Below are 17245 nucleotides of genomic sequence, written 5' to 3' on the forward strand. Positions count from 1 at the left end.
CTGTGTGATTTTCTTTTTTTAATGTTCATTTATTTATTTTGAGAGAAAGAGTGTGTGTGCAAGCAGGGGAGGGGGAGAGAGAAGGAGAGAGAATCCCAAGCAGGCTCTGCACTATCAGTGCAAAGCCTGATGTGGGCTTGATCTCATAAACCTGTGAGATCATGACCTGAGCTGAAATCAAGAGTCAGACGCTTAACCAACTGAGCCACTCAGGTGCACCTATAATTTCCTTCATATAAGTTCCTCACATTTTTCAGTAAGATTACAAATAAGTATTTTATAGCAGTGTTACTGTTACCACTGTAAATGGGGAAAATACTAATCACAATATTGAAGGCTCACTATGTGCAGGGAAGGTTCTCAGTGTGTTGCTATTTTAACTAAACTGAACTAATCCTCAGGTGCCTGGGTGACTAGTCAGGTGAGCATGACTCTTGATTACGGCTCACGTCATGATCTCATGGTTTTTGAGTTCAAGCTCTTAGTCATTGGGCTCTGCACTGTCAGCACAGAGCCTGCTTGGGATTCTCTCTCTCCTTCTCTCTCTGTCTGTCCCCTGCTTGCTCTCACTCAAAATAAATAAATAAACATTTAAACTTAACTAATTCTCATTAGATAAGAACTATTATTGACATTCCCATCTTATGGATGAGGAAACTGAGGCCAGAGAGATTTATGCTAATGTGGCTTGTAAATGGATGAACGGAACAGAACTTTAAATCTCTCTTTTTTAAAATTTTTTTAAATGTTTTATTTATTTCTGAGAGAGAGAGACAGCATGAGCAGGGGAGGGTCAGAGAGAGAGGGAAATACAGAATCTGAAACAGGCTCCAAGCTCTGAGCTGGCTGTCAGCACAGAGCCCAACACGGGGCTCAAACTCACAAATCGCAAGATCATGACCTGAGCTGAAGTCAGATGCTTAACCTACTGAGCCACCTAGGTGTCCCGAAATCTCTTTCCATCTGGCTCCACAGTCCATCTTTTTTTTTTTAAATAAAGATTTTATTTTATTTTTTAATTTTAATGTTTATTTAAGTTCTAAGAGAGAGAGACAGAGACAGAGTCAAAGAGAGAAAGCATGAGTGGGGGAAGGGCAGAGAGAGAGGGAGACATAGAACCCGAAGCAGGCTCCAGGCTCCGAGTTGTCAGCACAGAGCCCCATGGGGGGCTCCGACTCACGAACTGCGAGATCATGACCAGAGCCACGTCAGACACTTAATCAACTGAGCCACCCAGGTGCCCCTATTTTGACCTTTCATATGAATAAATTTCCTTTTTTTTAAAATATTTTTATTTATTTATTTCTAGGAGAGAGAGAGAGAGACAGCATGACCAGGGGAGGGTCAGAGAGAGAGGGAGACACAGACTCTGAAATAGGCTCCAGGCTCTGAGCTGGCAGTCAGCACAGAGCCCGACGCGGGGCTCAAACCCACGAACCGCGAGATCATGACCTAAGCGAAAGTCGGACGCTCAACCGACTAAGCCACCCAGGCGCCCCCATATGAATAAATTTCCTAATATATAGTCTTGTCTTAAATTCTGAGATTAAATTCTAATTGGTTGTGGTATATAATTATTATGTTAATATACTGTTGACTTTTATGTATTAATCTTAAATATTTTAGGATTTTTTCATTTATATGCCGCATAAGTGAGATTTGTCTATAGGGTTTTTTTTGAGGGGGTTTTTGTCTATAGGTTTTTTTTTTTTTGAGGTGCTATTTCTGACAGGTTTTGATATTAGGTATATTCTGGCTTTGTAAACAAATTGGGTAGTTTTCCATCTTTTTCTATGTTCCAGAACAGTTTCTACTTTCTATTCATTTTGACAGATAAACACTGTATAATAGAGATGACAAGGACGAGAATGCAAATCGGCACAGATTATTTTGCCTCAGTAACTCTGCCACTTTTGTAGCTGCAGGACAGCCTTGATTGTACAGGCGCAATTTGGAGCAGTAGGAGGGTCAAATGGTCCATTATTCTGGTGTCGAAGAGTGTAGCTGGCTGGGCAGGCACAGAGGTGAGTGAAGGGGTCCTGGGGAGGGAGGCAAGTGCTGAGGGAGGAGCTGGGCACCAGAGATGCAAGGAGCATTTACAATAGGCTGGAGGTGTTTAAACAAGGTCACAAAAACAGGATCAGGTAGAAGAAATGGGCTTGAAGGTGAGGAATGCGAGGGTTGGGGGTGGTGTGGAAGGTTGGGGGTGGGGGAGAGAATGATCAGGGAGAAGATACTGTTTCCTTTCCAGAAGGGTTTCCAGTGCTTTGCCTGTTGGTCACTGGCTCCTGCTGGGAGAAAGTAACATCGTATCTGCCCCACTGTCCTACCATCTCCCTACCCTCATCTCAGCAAAGGTTACTTTGGTTGACCTTCTCTCAGTGACTTACATGTGTCTGAGCACGAGTTCAGCGCCAAGGATAGAGAGAGGGAGGTAGAACAGAAGGCAAACTTCGCCAACTCTCATTTTATGCTTCGGGCCAAGCCCTTTACAAAGTTCTCTGTTTCTTTTTCACTCCTTCCCTTCTGCCTCTCTCTGGCTCGCAGAGATAGACCCATAGTATGCGCTGTATTTTTTTTTTTTTCAAGTCACAAGAAAGTGCTGTAGGAAAGACGGAGAGCAACGTGGTATGGAATTACTATGAGCTGTTCAACATCATGCTTGCCTTAGAGCCGAGGCCATCTTGAATGAAAATCCAAAGACATTACAGAAGAATGAAATGCAGCCCCTGTGAATTTATTTTAAGGCTGGTCAAAGAAATTCCAGCCTCTTTTTACACATATTCTTTTGAAAATTATTTTAATGGAGGGCAAAACTGACATCACTGTTTTATAGATTTTCCTCTCTCCTTCTTACCCATGGATGGGTTAGTTAACAACCAACAGAGCAGCCACCAGCTTGACATCAGGAGGAAGATGCCAGGAGCACAGATGGTCCACAACCCAGATAATTAGCTTCTGAAGAAGAAACAACATCTAATAAGCCTTCTCTGAATGTAGAGTTTGGTTGGGCACAGCTGTGGCAGAGAACAAGCAGGCCTCCTCAAAACTCTTCTTTACCTCTTAAAATGTTGGCGGTGCCCTCACCCACTTCCTGTGGACAACCACCTACTCCTAATACCTGCAGGGAAGAATTCCAAATAAATATTGTTGACACTCCACCCTAAAGGAAGGTCAGCGTAACTCCCTACTCCCTAAGTGTGGGATGCACATGGTGACATGGGATGTCACCAAAGAGCACAGGATGAGAGGGGGTGGGGAGAGTGTAATTTTACAATGGAGGAACCTGATAAACACTGCTTTTGCCAAGTGATAAAGGTCAACATCAACAGTTATAAATTATGTTGATAGTATGTACTATTGATATATTATGAAAATGACACTTTACCTCTGTGATCTTCTTCCCCAAACCCATAATCCCAGTCTAATCATGAGAAAACAATCAGACAAATCCCAAAAGAGGAGATCCTATAGTATCCCTGACCAGTACTTCTCAAAACTATCAAGGCCATCAAAAACAAGGAACACCTGAGAAATTTGTCACAGCCCAGAGGAGCCTAAGGCAACATGACAACTATATGTAACATGGTATTCTGGATAGGATTTGGAACAGAAAAAGGACATTAGGTAAACACTAAGGAAATTGGAATCAACTATGGACTTTAATTAATAATAATGTGTCAATACTGGTCCCTGAATTGTAATAAATATACCATTCATGTTAAGATCCTAATAACAGAGAAAGCTCTGGGGAGGCATATGGGAACTCACTGTAGTATCTGCAATTATTCTGTAAATCTAAAACTCTCTTAAGAAATAAAGTCTGATGGGGCGCCTGGGTGGCTTAGTCAGTTAAGCGTCCAACTTTTGCTTAGGTCATGATCTCGCGGTTCGTGGTTTGAGCCCCCCGTCAGGCTCTGTGCTGACTGCCAGCTCAGAGCCTGGAGCCTGTTTCAGAGACTGTATCTCCCTCTCTCTCTGACCCTCCCCTGCTCACGCTGTCTCTCTCTCCTAGAAATAAATNTCAGAGACTGTATCTCCCTCTCTCTCTGACCCTCCCCTGCTCACGCTGTCTCTCTCTCCTAGAAATAAATAAAAATATTAAAAAAAAAAAAAAAAGTCTGGGGCTACCTGGGTGGCTCAGTGGGTTAATGGTCGGAATCTTGATCTCTACCCAGGTCATGATCTCATGGTTGATGAGTTCTAGCTCATGGTTGAGGAGTTTGAGCCCCAAATGGGGCTCTGTGTTGATGGTGTGGAGGCTGCTTGGGATTCTCTCTCTCCTTCTCTCTCTGCCCCTTTCCTACTTGTGCTCTCTCTTTCTCAAAATAGATAAACAAACTTAAAAAAAGAAATAAAGTCTACTAGTTGTAGTAGTTGTTCTAGTAACATCTGTAAGAATCACGAGAAGATGAGAGGACAGCACTTCCGACCCCTTTAGACTTCACATGCATTTTCTTAGTTCTTTGCTTTGGCTTTTTGACTTTCATCCTTCTGGAGCATTTACCCCGTTGCATCCAGAGCTCTTTAGAACTTATCCTATCCACACCCTTTCTTTTCTTTCTTTCTTTCTTTCTTTCTTTCTTTCTTTCTTTCTTTCTTTCTTTCTTTCTTTCCTTCCTTCTTTCTTCCTTTCTTCCTTTCTTCCTTTCTTCCTTTCTTTTTTTTAATGTTTTATTTATTTCTAGGAGAGAGAGAGAGAGAGAGGCATCGTGAGCAGAGGAGGGTCAGAGAGAGAGGGAGTCACAGACTGAAACAGGCTCCAGGCTCTGAGCTGGCAGTCAGCACAGAGCCCGACACGGGGCTCGAACCCACGAACCACGAGATCATGACCTAAGCGAAAGTCGGACGCTCAACCGACTAAGCCACCCAGGCGCCCCACATCCACACTCTTTCCGTGTTTCCAAGGACTTTGTCCCCGACGGACGGGACAGGATGATCTCACTCAGTCTTGTAGCTTCGTCAGTACCTCTCTTCTGGCATTTTCAAATCTTCTCTGGTTCAGATCAGATCACTGTTCATCCAACTCTCTATTACACAGCGCCCCCTAGGCGCCCAATCAATTCAGCTCTTCCAAACCTGAACTTTGATTCTCCCTAAACCCGCTCCTCTCCTTTCTTGTTTCACTCAAAGAGGCCAGAACGCAGACTCTGTTTCCTACGGTTCCCTGCGAAGCAGTCCCTAAGTTCTGTCAACGCCTCCTTCTTTGGGCTACTGTACTATGTTCTCCTTTCCAACCCTGCCCCCAGGCCCTCAACACCTCTGGGCTCCCCGTCTTCAGGTATTCCCTTTCTCCTTCCCGTGTCTTTCCTTGCTTCATTCCTCTCCTTCTTTTCCGTCTCTCTAACAAGAATGTTAGGAGGGCCCAGGCCTCCTCCAGGCATTTCTTGGCTCATCTTCGCTGTAATCCGTCACCACGAATGTGTGAGTGTGTTTATTTACCTTTTGTGTTGAGATATAGAATCACAAGGAATTAGTGGCCGAGTTTCCACAGTCTACTTGTAAATATATGAAGGCCCATACAAATCTCATTTTAAGGGCGCCAGCCATTAACTCAGTTCTCTCAGGGTTTAGATGGACCTAAGCAAGCAGTGAGTGACACAAGAATCATCTCTGAATTAGGTAACGGGAAAAGCTGACATATGATGGCCGCAGAACTCAGCCAAATTAAGATCTGAAAAACGAAGCTGCGAAAAGATAAAGAGGAAACTTCTGAGAGTGTAAGGAAAGGAAGGGAGATTTAAAAGATGCTGCTTAAGGCAGTATTGCGTGAGATGCAATAAAAGAAGCCTCAGTCCCACCGAGCCAGCCAGGAGTCGAACCTGGAATCTTCTGATCCGTAGTCAGACGCGTTATCCATTGCGCCACTGGCCCTGAGACAATCACACACGACTCAATGATGACACTTCAAGCTTATATTGCAGGGTTTCATGGGACGTGTAGTCCTTTGATAGAGTTCTATGAATGCACGAAGCATTATGGGAGATTGAAATTCGTCGAGAACCAGATCCTGAGATTGGTGGATCTTCCACAGCCACGCCGTAAGCCACTGTGCAGCCCGCTGATTGGCAGGAAGAGCCACTCCCCACCCCTCCGCCTCCCGCTCTGAGGCCATGGAAGACGCTCTGGTTGTTAGGGCGACTCATCCCGCCTTCCGGGGGCTTTTTTCTGGCTTTGTGATTGGCTGCTAATATCAAGGAATCCCGGCGTGGACAGCGCGAGGGAAAAGATGGCGGCGATGGCGGTCGGAGGTGCCGGTGGGAGCCGCGTGTCCAGCGGCAGGGACCTGAATTGCGTCCCCGAAATAGCTGACACTCTGGGGGCTGTGGCCAAGCAGGGGTGAGGGCCCAGACCTCCGCAAGCGGAATGCAGGCTCCGAACTCGGGGACGGGGGGGACAGACTAGTCATCCCAGAGAGGCAGGGGTGAGGGGGGTCGGAGTAAGATTAGGGCGGGAGAAACCATTACTCCTTGGGGGTGGGTGGAGAGCCTTAAGCCCTGGGGCGTGAGAAAAAAAAAAAAAACTTTTGGGGGCGTGTGGTCACTGAGCTCCAAAGTCGGGGGAGTTGTCAGGTAAACTCAAAAAGGGGACGTACAGACCCTCCAGGGAGCCGGAGAGCGGGATTACAGTCTGAGAAGTGGAGGGAGTGTTAGGGGGCTAGAGAGAGAAGAGATAATCTTAAGGGGAAAGGCATGGGCGTTACTGGGGCAAATCTGGATGTGACGATCCTGGAAAACTGGTGACAGAATAGAAAATCCGCTCGGGGTGGATTTTTACGTTCTCTCCTTGTCTTTTCCATGCCTGTGTTTTGGGGAGAAATTGAGACACAGTGCAGCGGAAGTGATCTGCCCCAAAGTGGGCTGAACTCAGCAGTCCCGTCGGGTGACTGAAGGCAGCTGAGAGGGTTGTGTAGAATTGAGATAGCCTAATGCAGTTGCTTGGATTTCTGGGCACTGCTGCTCTCTTTACATGACGATTCTGGGTCTGTCGCGGTTGTAGGTTTGATTTCCTCTGCATGCCTGTCTTCCACCCGCGTTTCAAGAGGGAGTTCACTCAGGAACCTGCTAAGAATCGGCCGGGCCCCCAGACACGATCAGACCTACTGCTGTCAGGAAGGGGTAGGGACCATCCCATATGCCCCTTAATTATTAGAGGCAGTAACAACTTCTGCTTTAACAGTGCCCTCATTCTCCTCCTTTCCTGACTTGGATATATTGGTTAGTCCTGGGACACAGATAACTTTTGTTTTCTTGCTTACCTGCTAAGAGCCATAGTCTATTCTGCACCAGGCTAGCCCATATCTGTGATAGAAAAAGTCTTTATCTCTCATCTCTACTCTTTATTCCCTGTTAAGAACTAGAAATTGAACAAGTAAAGTGCTGACCCTCATTTAGTCTTTGTCTTTCTTGGATGGGGGGAGTGCAGACTGGAATACGCTAATTGTGGGAAAGCTTTCTCCATGGATTCGTCCAGACTCAAAAGTGGAGAAGATCCGCAGGAACTCCGAGGCGGTAAGACCGTTTTACCTCTCCAACGAGATCTGTCTAGACTAGAAGTCAGGTCCATAACCAAGCGGGGTGCAAAGAGCGGGGTTTTTTTTCCCTTCTGTAACTTAGTAAATCTAATATAATTCAATTAAAGCCATTTGTGTTGCTCTTAACCTTTTCGCCTTGATCTCCATTCCAGGCCATGTTACAGGAGCTGAATTTTGGGGCATATTTGGGTCTTCCAGCTTTCCTACTGCCCCTAAATCAGGAAGATAACACAAACTTGGCCAGGGTTTTGACCAACCACATCCACACTGGCCACCACTCCTCCATGGTATGGCTAAGGGCTTCCCTTTCTGCTGTGTGTTATGACAGTCAGGCTGTGCTAGGTATTTTGTTGTTCCTAGCCATTCAGCAAAGGGTGCATTTGGCAGAACTGAAATGTCAGTACTGCCTACCACCATCTAAAAGTGGTAAGCAGATGGTTATAAAACACATAGAATGTATATTTATTTCTAGAAACTTTATAGTTGCAATAAAAGACAAGGCAGACATTTACTTAAGGATGTACACAAGGTAAGTGTACACGTGCATATCACCACAAGTTGGGAAAAACATAAAAGGATTAACTTGTGATCTGTATCAAGGGTTTTCTTTTTCTGAAGTTTGTTTATTTTGAGAGAGCCAGCAACGAGTGGGGGAGGGGCAGGGAGAAAGGGAGAGAGAATCTGAAGTGGGCTCTGTGCTGTCAGTGCAGAGCCTGACACAGGGCTCAATCTTACAACCACGAACCGAAATCAGGAGTGGGATGCTTAACTGACTGAGCCACCCAGGTGCCCTGTGGATCAATATATATATATATATATATATATTTTTTTTTTTTTAAAGATGTCTTTATTTTATTTTGAGAGAGAGACAGAGAGTAAGCAGGGGAGAGAGAGAGGAGACACAGAATCTGAAGCAGGCTCGAGGCTCTGAGCTGTGAGCACAGAGCCCGATGTGGGGCTCGAACCCACAGACTGTGAGATCATGACCTGAGCCAAAGTCGGACACTTTACCAACTGAGCCATCCAGGCGCCCCTGGATCAAGATATTTTTAATTGAAGGAAGCTTTCTGGTCACAGTGAGTTCGAAAGAGTTCTAAATAGAGTACTTGTTCACGTGCAGTTTTGGATGCGGGTACCCTTGGTGGCCCCAGAGGACCTGAGAGATGATATAATTGAGAATGCACCGAGTACACACACAGAAGAGTACAGTGGAGAGGAGAAAACATGGATGTGGTATGTCTCCTTTTGCTGCTGTGCCAGGGCAATGGGTGGGATAAGGGGAAGTATAGGGTGGAGCCTGTAGGGAGGTCTCCTCAAGCTATGGTAATCAGTGGGCCATATATATTTAACTGTATTTTTCTGTAATTTGACCCTGACAGGTGGCACAACTTTCGGACCCTGTGTGACTATAGCAAGAGGATTGCGGTGGGTAAGTCCATGAGGGTCCTGGGATAGGACCCAAGAGGGTCCTAGGATATTCACAGGAGGTCCCTTCTCTGACATCCTGTGGATAAGAATTAAGAGTTTTTGGGGTGCTTGGGTGGCTTAGTCAGTTAAGCGTCCGACTTCGGTTCAGGTCATGATCTCTCAGTCTGTGAGTTTGAGCCCCGCATTGGGCTTTCTGCTAACAGCTCAGAGCCTGGAGCCTGCTCCAGATTCTGTGTCTCCCACTCTCTCTACCCCTCCCCCACTTGTGTTCTGTGTTTCTGTCTCTCAAAAATAAATAAAACATTTAAAAAAAAATTTTTTAAAGAATTAGGAGTTTTTGGGGGCGCCTGGGTGGCTCACTTGGTTAAGCATATGACTTCAGCTCAGGTCATGATCTCACAGTTCGTGAAATCAGGCTCTCTGCTGTCAGTCAACACAGAGCCCGCTTCAGATCCTGTCTCCCTCTCTCTGCCCCTCCCCTACACACACGCTCCTCTCTCAAAAAAAACCATTAAAAAAGAAAAGAATTAGGAGTTTTTGGAGATGCCAAGTGAAATCTGTGCATTTTTAATAACTGTACTTCTGGTGACTTTACAGTTGGAAATACATTTTTTATCATTTTGTTAAAATGAAGATTTTTGTTTTACTTTTTTTTAAATGTTTATTTATTTAAGAAAGAGAGAGAGTGCAAGCAGGGTAGCGGCAGAGAGAGAAGGAGAGAGAACCCCAAACAGGCTCCTCGCTGTTAGTGCAAAACCTAATGAGGGGCTCAATCTCATGAACCATGAAATTGTGACCTGGTCCGAAATTAAGAGTCAGATGCTTAACCGACTGAGCCACACAGGTGCCCCTGATTTATTTATTTGTTTGTTTGTTTGTTTATTTATTTTAAGCTATGTTGTTAGCACACAGAACACTTCATTGTTATTTAAGGGGAAGGCAAATGTCACTAATTGAATGTCTCCAAAGCTAGATTGATAAGGGGGAGAAAATACCTTTCCCTTCTAGTATTGAGAAGCTTTCTCTTGGTTCCTAGGAGGAGGGATTCCTTGATGGTGATATACATTAGCCACTTTGGCACAGATGCCTTATGGTCTGGAAAAACTAAAATTTGTTTAAAAAAAATTTTTTTAATGTTTTATTTATTTCTGAGAGAGAGAAAGAGAGAGACAGAGTGTGAGTGGGGGAGGGGCAGAGAGAGAGGGACACACAGAATCCAAAGCAGGCTCCAGCTCCTGAGCTGTCAGCGCAGGGCCGAACGCGGGGCTCAAACTCAGGAACAGTGAGATCATGACCTGAGCCAAAGTTGGACTCTCAGCTGACTGAGCCACCCAGGTGCCCCCTCAAATTGATTTTTTATGTTCTCTTCTCCCACTCTGCCTTCAGCATAGACTTGACTCCTCCCTTAAACCCAGTGGTTGGAACCTGACCCCATTGGTCAAAATGGTTCCTAGTATGTCAGGCAATCTGGACTTTGCAGTGTCACCATGGAGATGGCACCCCTCAAAAGAGTTCCTTTTTTAGCTTGTGGAGCTTCAGACTGATAATTCTGCCGTTTTCATTTCCTTTCCTGAAAGTCAGGGTTGGCTTGTGAAAAGTTGTTAAACAGTATGCTAAATGTGAAATGTCAACCCTCACTCTAAACTTTTCCCTGTTCAGAGCATCAAATGGAAGACTTCATTGGGTTTTGTGAAGTGGCTTTCTGACTTTGGTAGTCCTTTAAAGAAGGGAGTTTGAAAGTTGTTGTATACTGTTAACATTGTCTGCCCATGCCCTGCCTGAAATACCATGATTGTTTATGAAAAGTATCTTTAGGGGCGCCTGGGTGGCTTAGTCAGTTGGGCATCCAACTTCGGCTCAAGTCATGATCTCACGGCTTGTGGGTTCGAGCCCTGCTTTGGGCTCTGTGCTGACAGCCAGCTCAGAGCCTGGAGTCTACTTCGGATTCTGTCTCTCTCTCTCTCTCTCTCTCTCTCTGACCCTCCCCTCCTCACGCTGTCTCTCTCTGTCTCTCAAATAAATAATAAAAATATTTTTTAAAATTAAAAAAAAAATCTTTAGTAAAGCTGGATACAGTTAAAAAAAAAAAAAGAATCAGGAGTTTCACGTATACTTGGCTGCTGCACAATTTTGCTACCTTCTCTGTGTCTCAGGAGGCCTTGCTCTTGAGTAAACCGCTCTTGCACAAAAAAGCAAGGGAAGCGGGCGCCTAGGTGGCTCAGTCAGTTTTGCGTCTAACTTCGGCTCAGGTCATGATTTCACGGTTCGTGGGTTCAAGCCCCGCGTCAGGCCTTGTGCTGACAGCTAGCTCAGAGCCTGGAGCCTGTTTCAGATCTGTACCTCCCTCTCTCTCTGACCCTCCCCTGCTCACGGTGTCTCTCTCTCAGAAATAAATAAAACATTTAAAAAATTGAAAAAAACCCCAAAAGACAAAAAAGCAAGGGAAGTCTTCTCACATAGTAGTAGTTAACTTTCTTTTCTCTTGTGTAGCTCTTGAAATTGGGGCTGACCTCCCGTCTAATCATGTCATTGATCGTTGGCTTGGGGAGCCCATCAAAGCAGCCATTCTCCCTACCAGCATTTTCCTGACCAATAAGAAGGGATTTCCTGTTCTTTCTAAGATGCACCAGAGGCTGATCTTCCGGCTCCTCAAGGTGGGTGGTAGAAGGTTTCCAAAGTTACTCCAGCTCATCCTCTAACCTTATTCACATATGTGCGGTGCTTCCCCCCTCCCCCTGTGGGGCTGATTCTTCTCTCTGGTTTCTGGAGAACAACTTCAGCAACGTTGGAGGTCTTGAGAACAAATAGGCAAATGGCATTAGGAGCCCCAGAACATTTCAAAAGGAACCAGATTGCATGAGAACTTTGCAGAAGCTTTCATTTAAGATGTTACAGTGAGGATCCATGGGGCTATTTGAGCCAGGATGATGCTTACGTGGCATAAGAGGGCTTTATAAGTTTATTGAAGCTTTGTGCTGTTTTGTTGATAGTTGGAGGTATTTGTTGAACTAAAAAACTGCTCCTCTGGGCCTTATTTTACGCTAGGGTTCTTTGGCCATAGCCATAACAATATCCCAGAGTCTTAGTTCGAGGACTGTATCTAATGGTCTGACTTCTCTCACAGCTGGAAGTGCAATTCATCATCACGGGCACCAACCACCACTCAGAGAAAGAGTTCTGTTCTTACCTCCAGTACCTGGAATACTTGAGCCAGAACCGCCCTCCGCCCAATGCATACGAACTCTTTGCCAAGGGCTACGAAGACTATCTGCAGTCCCCACTTCAGGTGGGTCTGGAGTAGGCTGAGAGGAGGGAGGTGTGTGAGAATGTCTCTAACCGTAGGTGCCCTAAAATCCTACCAAAGCTCAGGAAGTAGTGGGAAAGTCATTGGTATTCTGGTGCGTTGCCCTTTCCAGAAACTGGCTAACTTATTTTCCCTTCTCTTCTCATTCATCAGCCACTGATGGACAATCTGGAATCTCAGACATATGAAGTGTTTGAGAAGGACCCCATCAAATACTCTCAGTATCAGCAGGTATAGTGTGGGTCTGGGTCAAGTACAGGCCCAGAGTGACCTGGGTGAAGATGGATCATAGCCACGAGGTCTTCTCTCCTTCTTCCACCAGGCCATCTATAAATGTCTGTTAGATCGAGTGCCTGATGAAGAGAAGGATACCAACGTCCAGTGAGTGCTCCTCCCACCATCCCAGCAATTTCAATACCTACTTCTCTATCTGCTAAGTCAGCTTGACCCTTTCCCTTTCTTAGGGTGCTAATGGTGTTGGGAGCAGGCCGGGGTCCCCTGGTAAATGCTTCCCTGAGGGCAGCCAAGCAGGCTGACCGGAGGATAAAGCTCTACGCTGTGGAGAAGAACCCAAATGCTGTGGTGACGTGAGTAGCAACCTCCATGCTGGGAAGTTTGTCTCCAGTGCCAATGTTTCTTTTTTTTCTTTTTAAGATTTTTTTTTTAAACCACTTTTTTTTTTTATCTTTTATTTATTTCTAGGAGAGAGAGAGAGAGACATCGTGAGCAGGGGAGGGTCAGAAAGAGAGGGAGTCACAGACTGAAACAGGCACCAGGCTCTGAGCTGGCAGTCAGCACAGAGCCTGACGTGGGGCTCGAACCCACGAACCACAAGATCATGACCTAAGTGAAAGTCGGACGCTTAACCGACTAAGCCACCCAGGCGTCCCTCTTTTTTAGATTTAAAAAAATTTTTTTTGATGTTTTCTTTATTTTTGAGAGAGAGTGCCAGAGACAGCGTGAGCAGGGAAGGGTCAGAGAGAGAAGGAGACACAGAATCTAAAGCAGGCTCCAGGCTGAGCTAGCTGTCAGCACAGAGCTCAACATGGGGCTTGAACCCACGAGTCGTGAGATCATGACCTGGGCCGAAGTTGGATGTTTAACTGACTGAGCCACCTAGTCGCCCCTCCAGTGCCATTGTTTCTTATCAGTGTCCTCACTTGCATTATCTTTATTTTAGGCTAGAGAACTGGCAGTTTGAAGAATGGGGAAGCCAGGTGACTGTAGTCTCATCAGACATGCGGGAATGGGTGGCTCCAGAGAAAGCAGACATCATCGTCAGTGAGCTTTTGGGCTCCTTCGCTGACAATGAACTGTCACCTGAGTGCTTGGATGGAGCCCAACACTTCTTAAAAGGTGCCTCTAGTCTGGGATGTACTGAGTAAGGGGGATGGATTCTCAGCTCAGAAAGCTGTGGCAGTTTGGGGGTGGGGGGAAGCAGCAGCCTAGGAGGAGGTGACAAGGTTTAGAGGAAGGTGAGTTGGACTTGGGTCAGGCCCCTAGCAAATGAAGTGCTCTTTCTGAACCTCACTGTTCACATCTGTAAAATGAGAGGAGTGGACTAGAGCAGTTGTAGTCTGTGGTCTGCGGACTCTCTGAGCTGATGTAATATGTACCTTGAGCTTAGCTTTCATCCAGATATCAAGGTTCTTTATGGCCCCACAGAAGTTAAGAATAACTAGATTAGAATGTCTTAGGTTCTTTCCAGTTTTAACTTGGGTCTCTGTAAGTTAACCTAGATGTAGAATTTGTCATGACAGGACCTAGACCTAGATAAAACAGGCCTAGGCAGCTCCGTGTTGTCACATGTGGTATGTTTTGATGTGGGAAGTTTGAACCTTCAGTTAGATGCACCATTTTCATCCCTTGGGAACTAAAAGACCTTCCTGCTCTGCAGATGATGGTGTGAGCATCCCTGGGGAGTATACCTCCTTTCTGGCTCCCATCTCCTCCTCCAAGCTGTACAATGAGGTCCGAGCCTGTCGGGAAAAGGACCGTGACCCTGAGGTAAAGAGCCACTCTCTTCTGGAGAGCTCTTTTCTCTTTAGTCTTCTTTTTCTCCATTAGCATTAACTGTTTTCTTGCCAAATGAGGGGATGAAGGAGTTGGGGATGTGGGAAAGCGAAAATTGAAATGAAAATGTTCTTATCCTTTTCTGTGTCCCTGAGGTTGAGGCTTCTTTCCCTGGGGAAGTAGGTGTGTCTTGCCTGTCTGCTCTAGCTCTTGCTTGGTCTCTCGGGACAGGCCCAGTTTGAGATGCCTTACGTGGTACGGCTGCACAACTTCCACCAGCTGTCTGCGCCCCAGCCCTGTTTTACCTTCAGCCATCCCAACAGAGGTGGGTTCCTGCATGACTCTCCTCTGACTGGATGGGTGAGAGCTTACCTGTCTGGTTTCTTCTCTTGCTATCCTGGGTCTGCTCTCTCTAGGCTTCCCTTCCTGTGTTTTGCTCTTGCTTTACCGTGTTGTCTAGAGCTTCTAGCCCCTTGTCATCCATACAACTCTTCCTTGACAGATCCTATGATTGATAACAATCGATACTGCACCTTGGAGTTTCCTGTGGAGGTGAACACGGTGCTACATGGCTTTGCAGGCTACTTTGAAACTGTGCTTTATCAGGACATCACCCTAAGTAAGTGTCTGGGGCAGTGGATGGCAGGGCATGAGTATGTTACCTGGGCAGCTTATGTTCATGTTTCATTTAGATGCACAGGGAGTCCAAGAATCAGTGAATGAGGATCTTTGATTACTTCTCTCCCTGTTCACAAAAGACAGCCCCCTCAACCCACGCAAAAAGCAGAGTCACAGAGACCTCAGTGTTTTCATTATTTTTTCACACAGGTATTCGTCCAGAAACTCACTCTCCTGGGATGTTCTCGTGGTTTCCCATCCTCTTCCCTATTAAGGTAGGAATCACCTTTACTAGTAATAATTATAGGAATTACTAATACTAATTCTGAATAATTAGGAATTATTAATATTAAGAATTTTAAGAATCTTAATATTAAGAATATTAAGAATCACCTAATACTCCATGGGTTAAGGAGGAACTTTTGCCATTGGTGTTCTGCCCTTTTCCCTGCTCTCAGGAGGATGCTTGAGTATGACCCCTGTTCTGCTGCTCCCACGTCTTCTTGGATCCCTGTTGTAGATGTTGAGATGTCTGCAGTGCCCGTCTCCTTAGTTTCCCCACAGCTTCTCTGGCTCTTCTTCTGTCTAGTCTCTACTTTGAGCAAAAGTTATCTTTTAAAAACCCAGATCTGGTCATACTGGTGTCCTGCTTAAAACCATCCAGTGACTTCCTACTGCCGTCAGGATAGAGGATTAACTTTGTAAAATTTGGTGTGATATAGTTTTGGCTTGTCTTTTCAGCTACTGTTCCTGTGATTACACTGCATCAGCCCTATGGGCCGCCTTTTTTTTTTTTTTTTAGTGGAAGTCTAACAAAGCAGTGTTCTATTAGTTTCAGGTTTACAACACAATAATTCCGTATATTACTCAGTGCTCATCATGATTCTGTGGATGTTCTTTTGGTTTTTGTAATACTCCATCTTCTTTCCTGTCTCAGGCTTTCACACCTTCTCTTTTGCCTGGAAAGTTCTTTGTTCATCTCTTCACCCAGCTAACTTATATTCCAGGTCCCCTTAAACATTCCACTTGTCAGATAACTTTCCTGCCTGAACTAGGTTCACCTTGCCTCCCATAGGTGCCCTTATAGCGCTTGTTCTCTGCATGTTCACAGCACTCATCACACTTCGGATGATTTGTTCAATGTCTGATTGGTCAGTTCGGATAATTCATTCTGAAAGACTTCAAATAAACTTCATGAGGGTTGGAATGTCATGTTTTATCCTTTTCTCTCCACCCGTAGCTCAGTAGTACATTGCCACATACAGTTCATTAGCTCCACCCTGAACCTCCCTGTCTTTCTTCTTACAGCAGCCCATTACGGTACGTGAAGGCCAGACCATCTGTGTGCGTTTCTGGCGATGCAGCAATTCCAAGAAGGTGTGGTATGAGTGGGCTGTGACAGCACCAGTCTGTTCTGCTATTCACAACCCCACAGGCCGTTCATACACCATCGGCCTCTAGTCCTGCCTACAAGTATTGAGAGCCTTGGAAGCAGCTTCAAGCTCGGCTCCTGTAGCACAGAAAGTGCAGTACATCTGTGGGCTGTGATTCCCCTTGCCCATCAGAGTGGAGCATTTCAGTCTGTTTCCTGCCTTTTATCAAGGTGGCAAAGGATGAGAATTAATTGTAGGGCCTGAGCCACCAATCTGTGAAGACTTCAGGCCAGGGCAGGAGAAATTAGTGCTGGATCTGAAGCTACTCCAACAGGCATTCGGCCTCAAGCGCGCCCTGGAATAGCACTCCCTGAGAACACGTGGATTGAACAAACTTTCGGCCCTTTCCCTGCCCATTTCTGTTCCCGTTTTGATGGTTTTGTGTGGGAGGAAATACAAATAAAGTGAAGTTAGCCTTTTCCTGCTCCAACCCTGCTGCCCCCTGCCTCTGCTTTCCCACACTTTACTTAAACCTAGGCATATTCAGATATGTGCCTTTATCCAAGACTCAAAGGGTCCTAACTTTGTTCTCCATTCAAGATGCTTAAATGGTCACTCTTGGGCTCCTGGCCGTAGGCCTTTCTGACCAGCTGCAAAGAGGTCTTGTACACTAGGGCCTGTGATTAGGCTTTTCTCTGGGGAGGAAACTTTGCCAGTATGGAGAAAGAAGGAGTAGTGAGTCAAGTCCGCTTCCCTTCCCACTTTTCTGAGCTGCTGCAGCGCCAACTCCTTTGCTAAGTTTTGGGAGGGAAACTGGAAGCCCTCCAGGCATCACCAGCAAAAGCCACCTGTTTGGTTTGAATAAAATCACAAGGTTAGAGTTTGAAGTCCTGAGAGTCCAATTCTCCATTTTACAGAGGAGGAATCTGAAACTGATAGAAAGATACAAAGTTAGTATTCAAGATCGAACACAGA

General features: G+C 45.6%; 1 protein-coding gene and 1 non-coding gene across 2 annotated transcripts; one reads left to right on the forward strand and one right to left on the reverse strand.

The window, feature by feature from the left end:
- Positions 1-5801: 5801 nt before the first annotated feature.
- TRNAR-ACG lies at positions 5802-5874 on the reverse strand. Its single transcript has one exon. It is a non-coding gene; the product is annotated as a tRNA-Arg (tRNA).
- A 347-nt stretch (positions 5875-6221) lies between these two features.
- On the forward strand, positions 6222-16760 carry PRMT5 (protein arginine methyltransferase 5). The gene is made up of 17 exons (XM_039245241.1): positions 6222-6339; positions 7000-7118; positions 7426-7511; positions 7687-7821; positions 8655-8767; positions 8914-8963; positions 11453-11616; positions 12087-12248; positions 12420-12497; positions 12589-12647; positions 12731-12853; positions 13447-13622; positions 14164-14273; positions 14511-14604; positions 14782-14898; positions 15108-15172; positions 16206-16760. Exons 1-17 carry the CDS (start codon positions 6230-6232, stop codon positions 16356-16358), a joined length of 1914 nt encoding a protein of 637 aa, XP_039101172.1. The 5' UTR covers positions 6222-6229; the 3' UTR covers positions 16359-16760.
- Positions 16761-17245: the final 485 nt, after the last annotated feature.

This window comes from Hyaena hyaena, unplaced genomic scaffold, assembly GCF_003009895.1.
Source record: "Hyaena hyaena isolate Hyena2069 unplaced genomic scaffold, ASM300989v1 scaffold_256, whole genome shotgun sequence".
In the NCBI taxonomy this organism is placed as follows: Eukaryota; Metazoa; Chordata; class Mammalia; order Carnivora; family Hyaenidae; genus Hyaena; species Hyaena hyaena.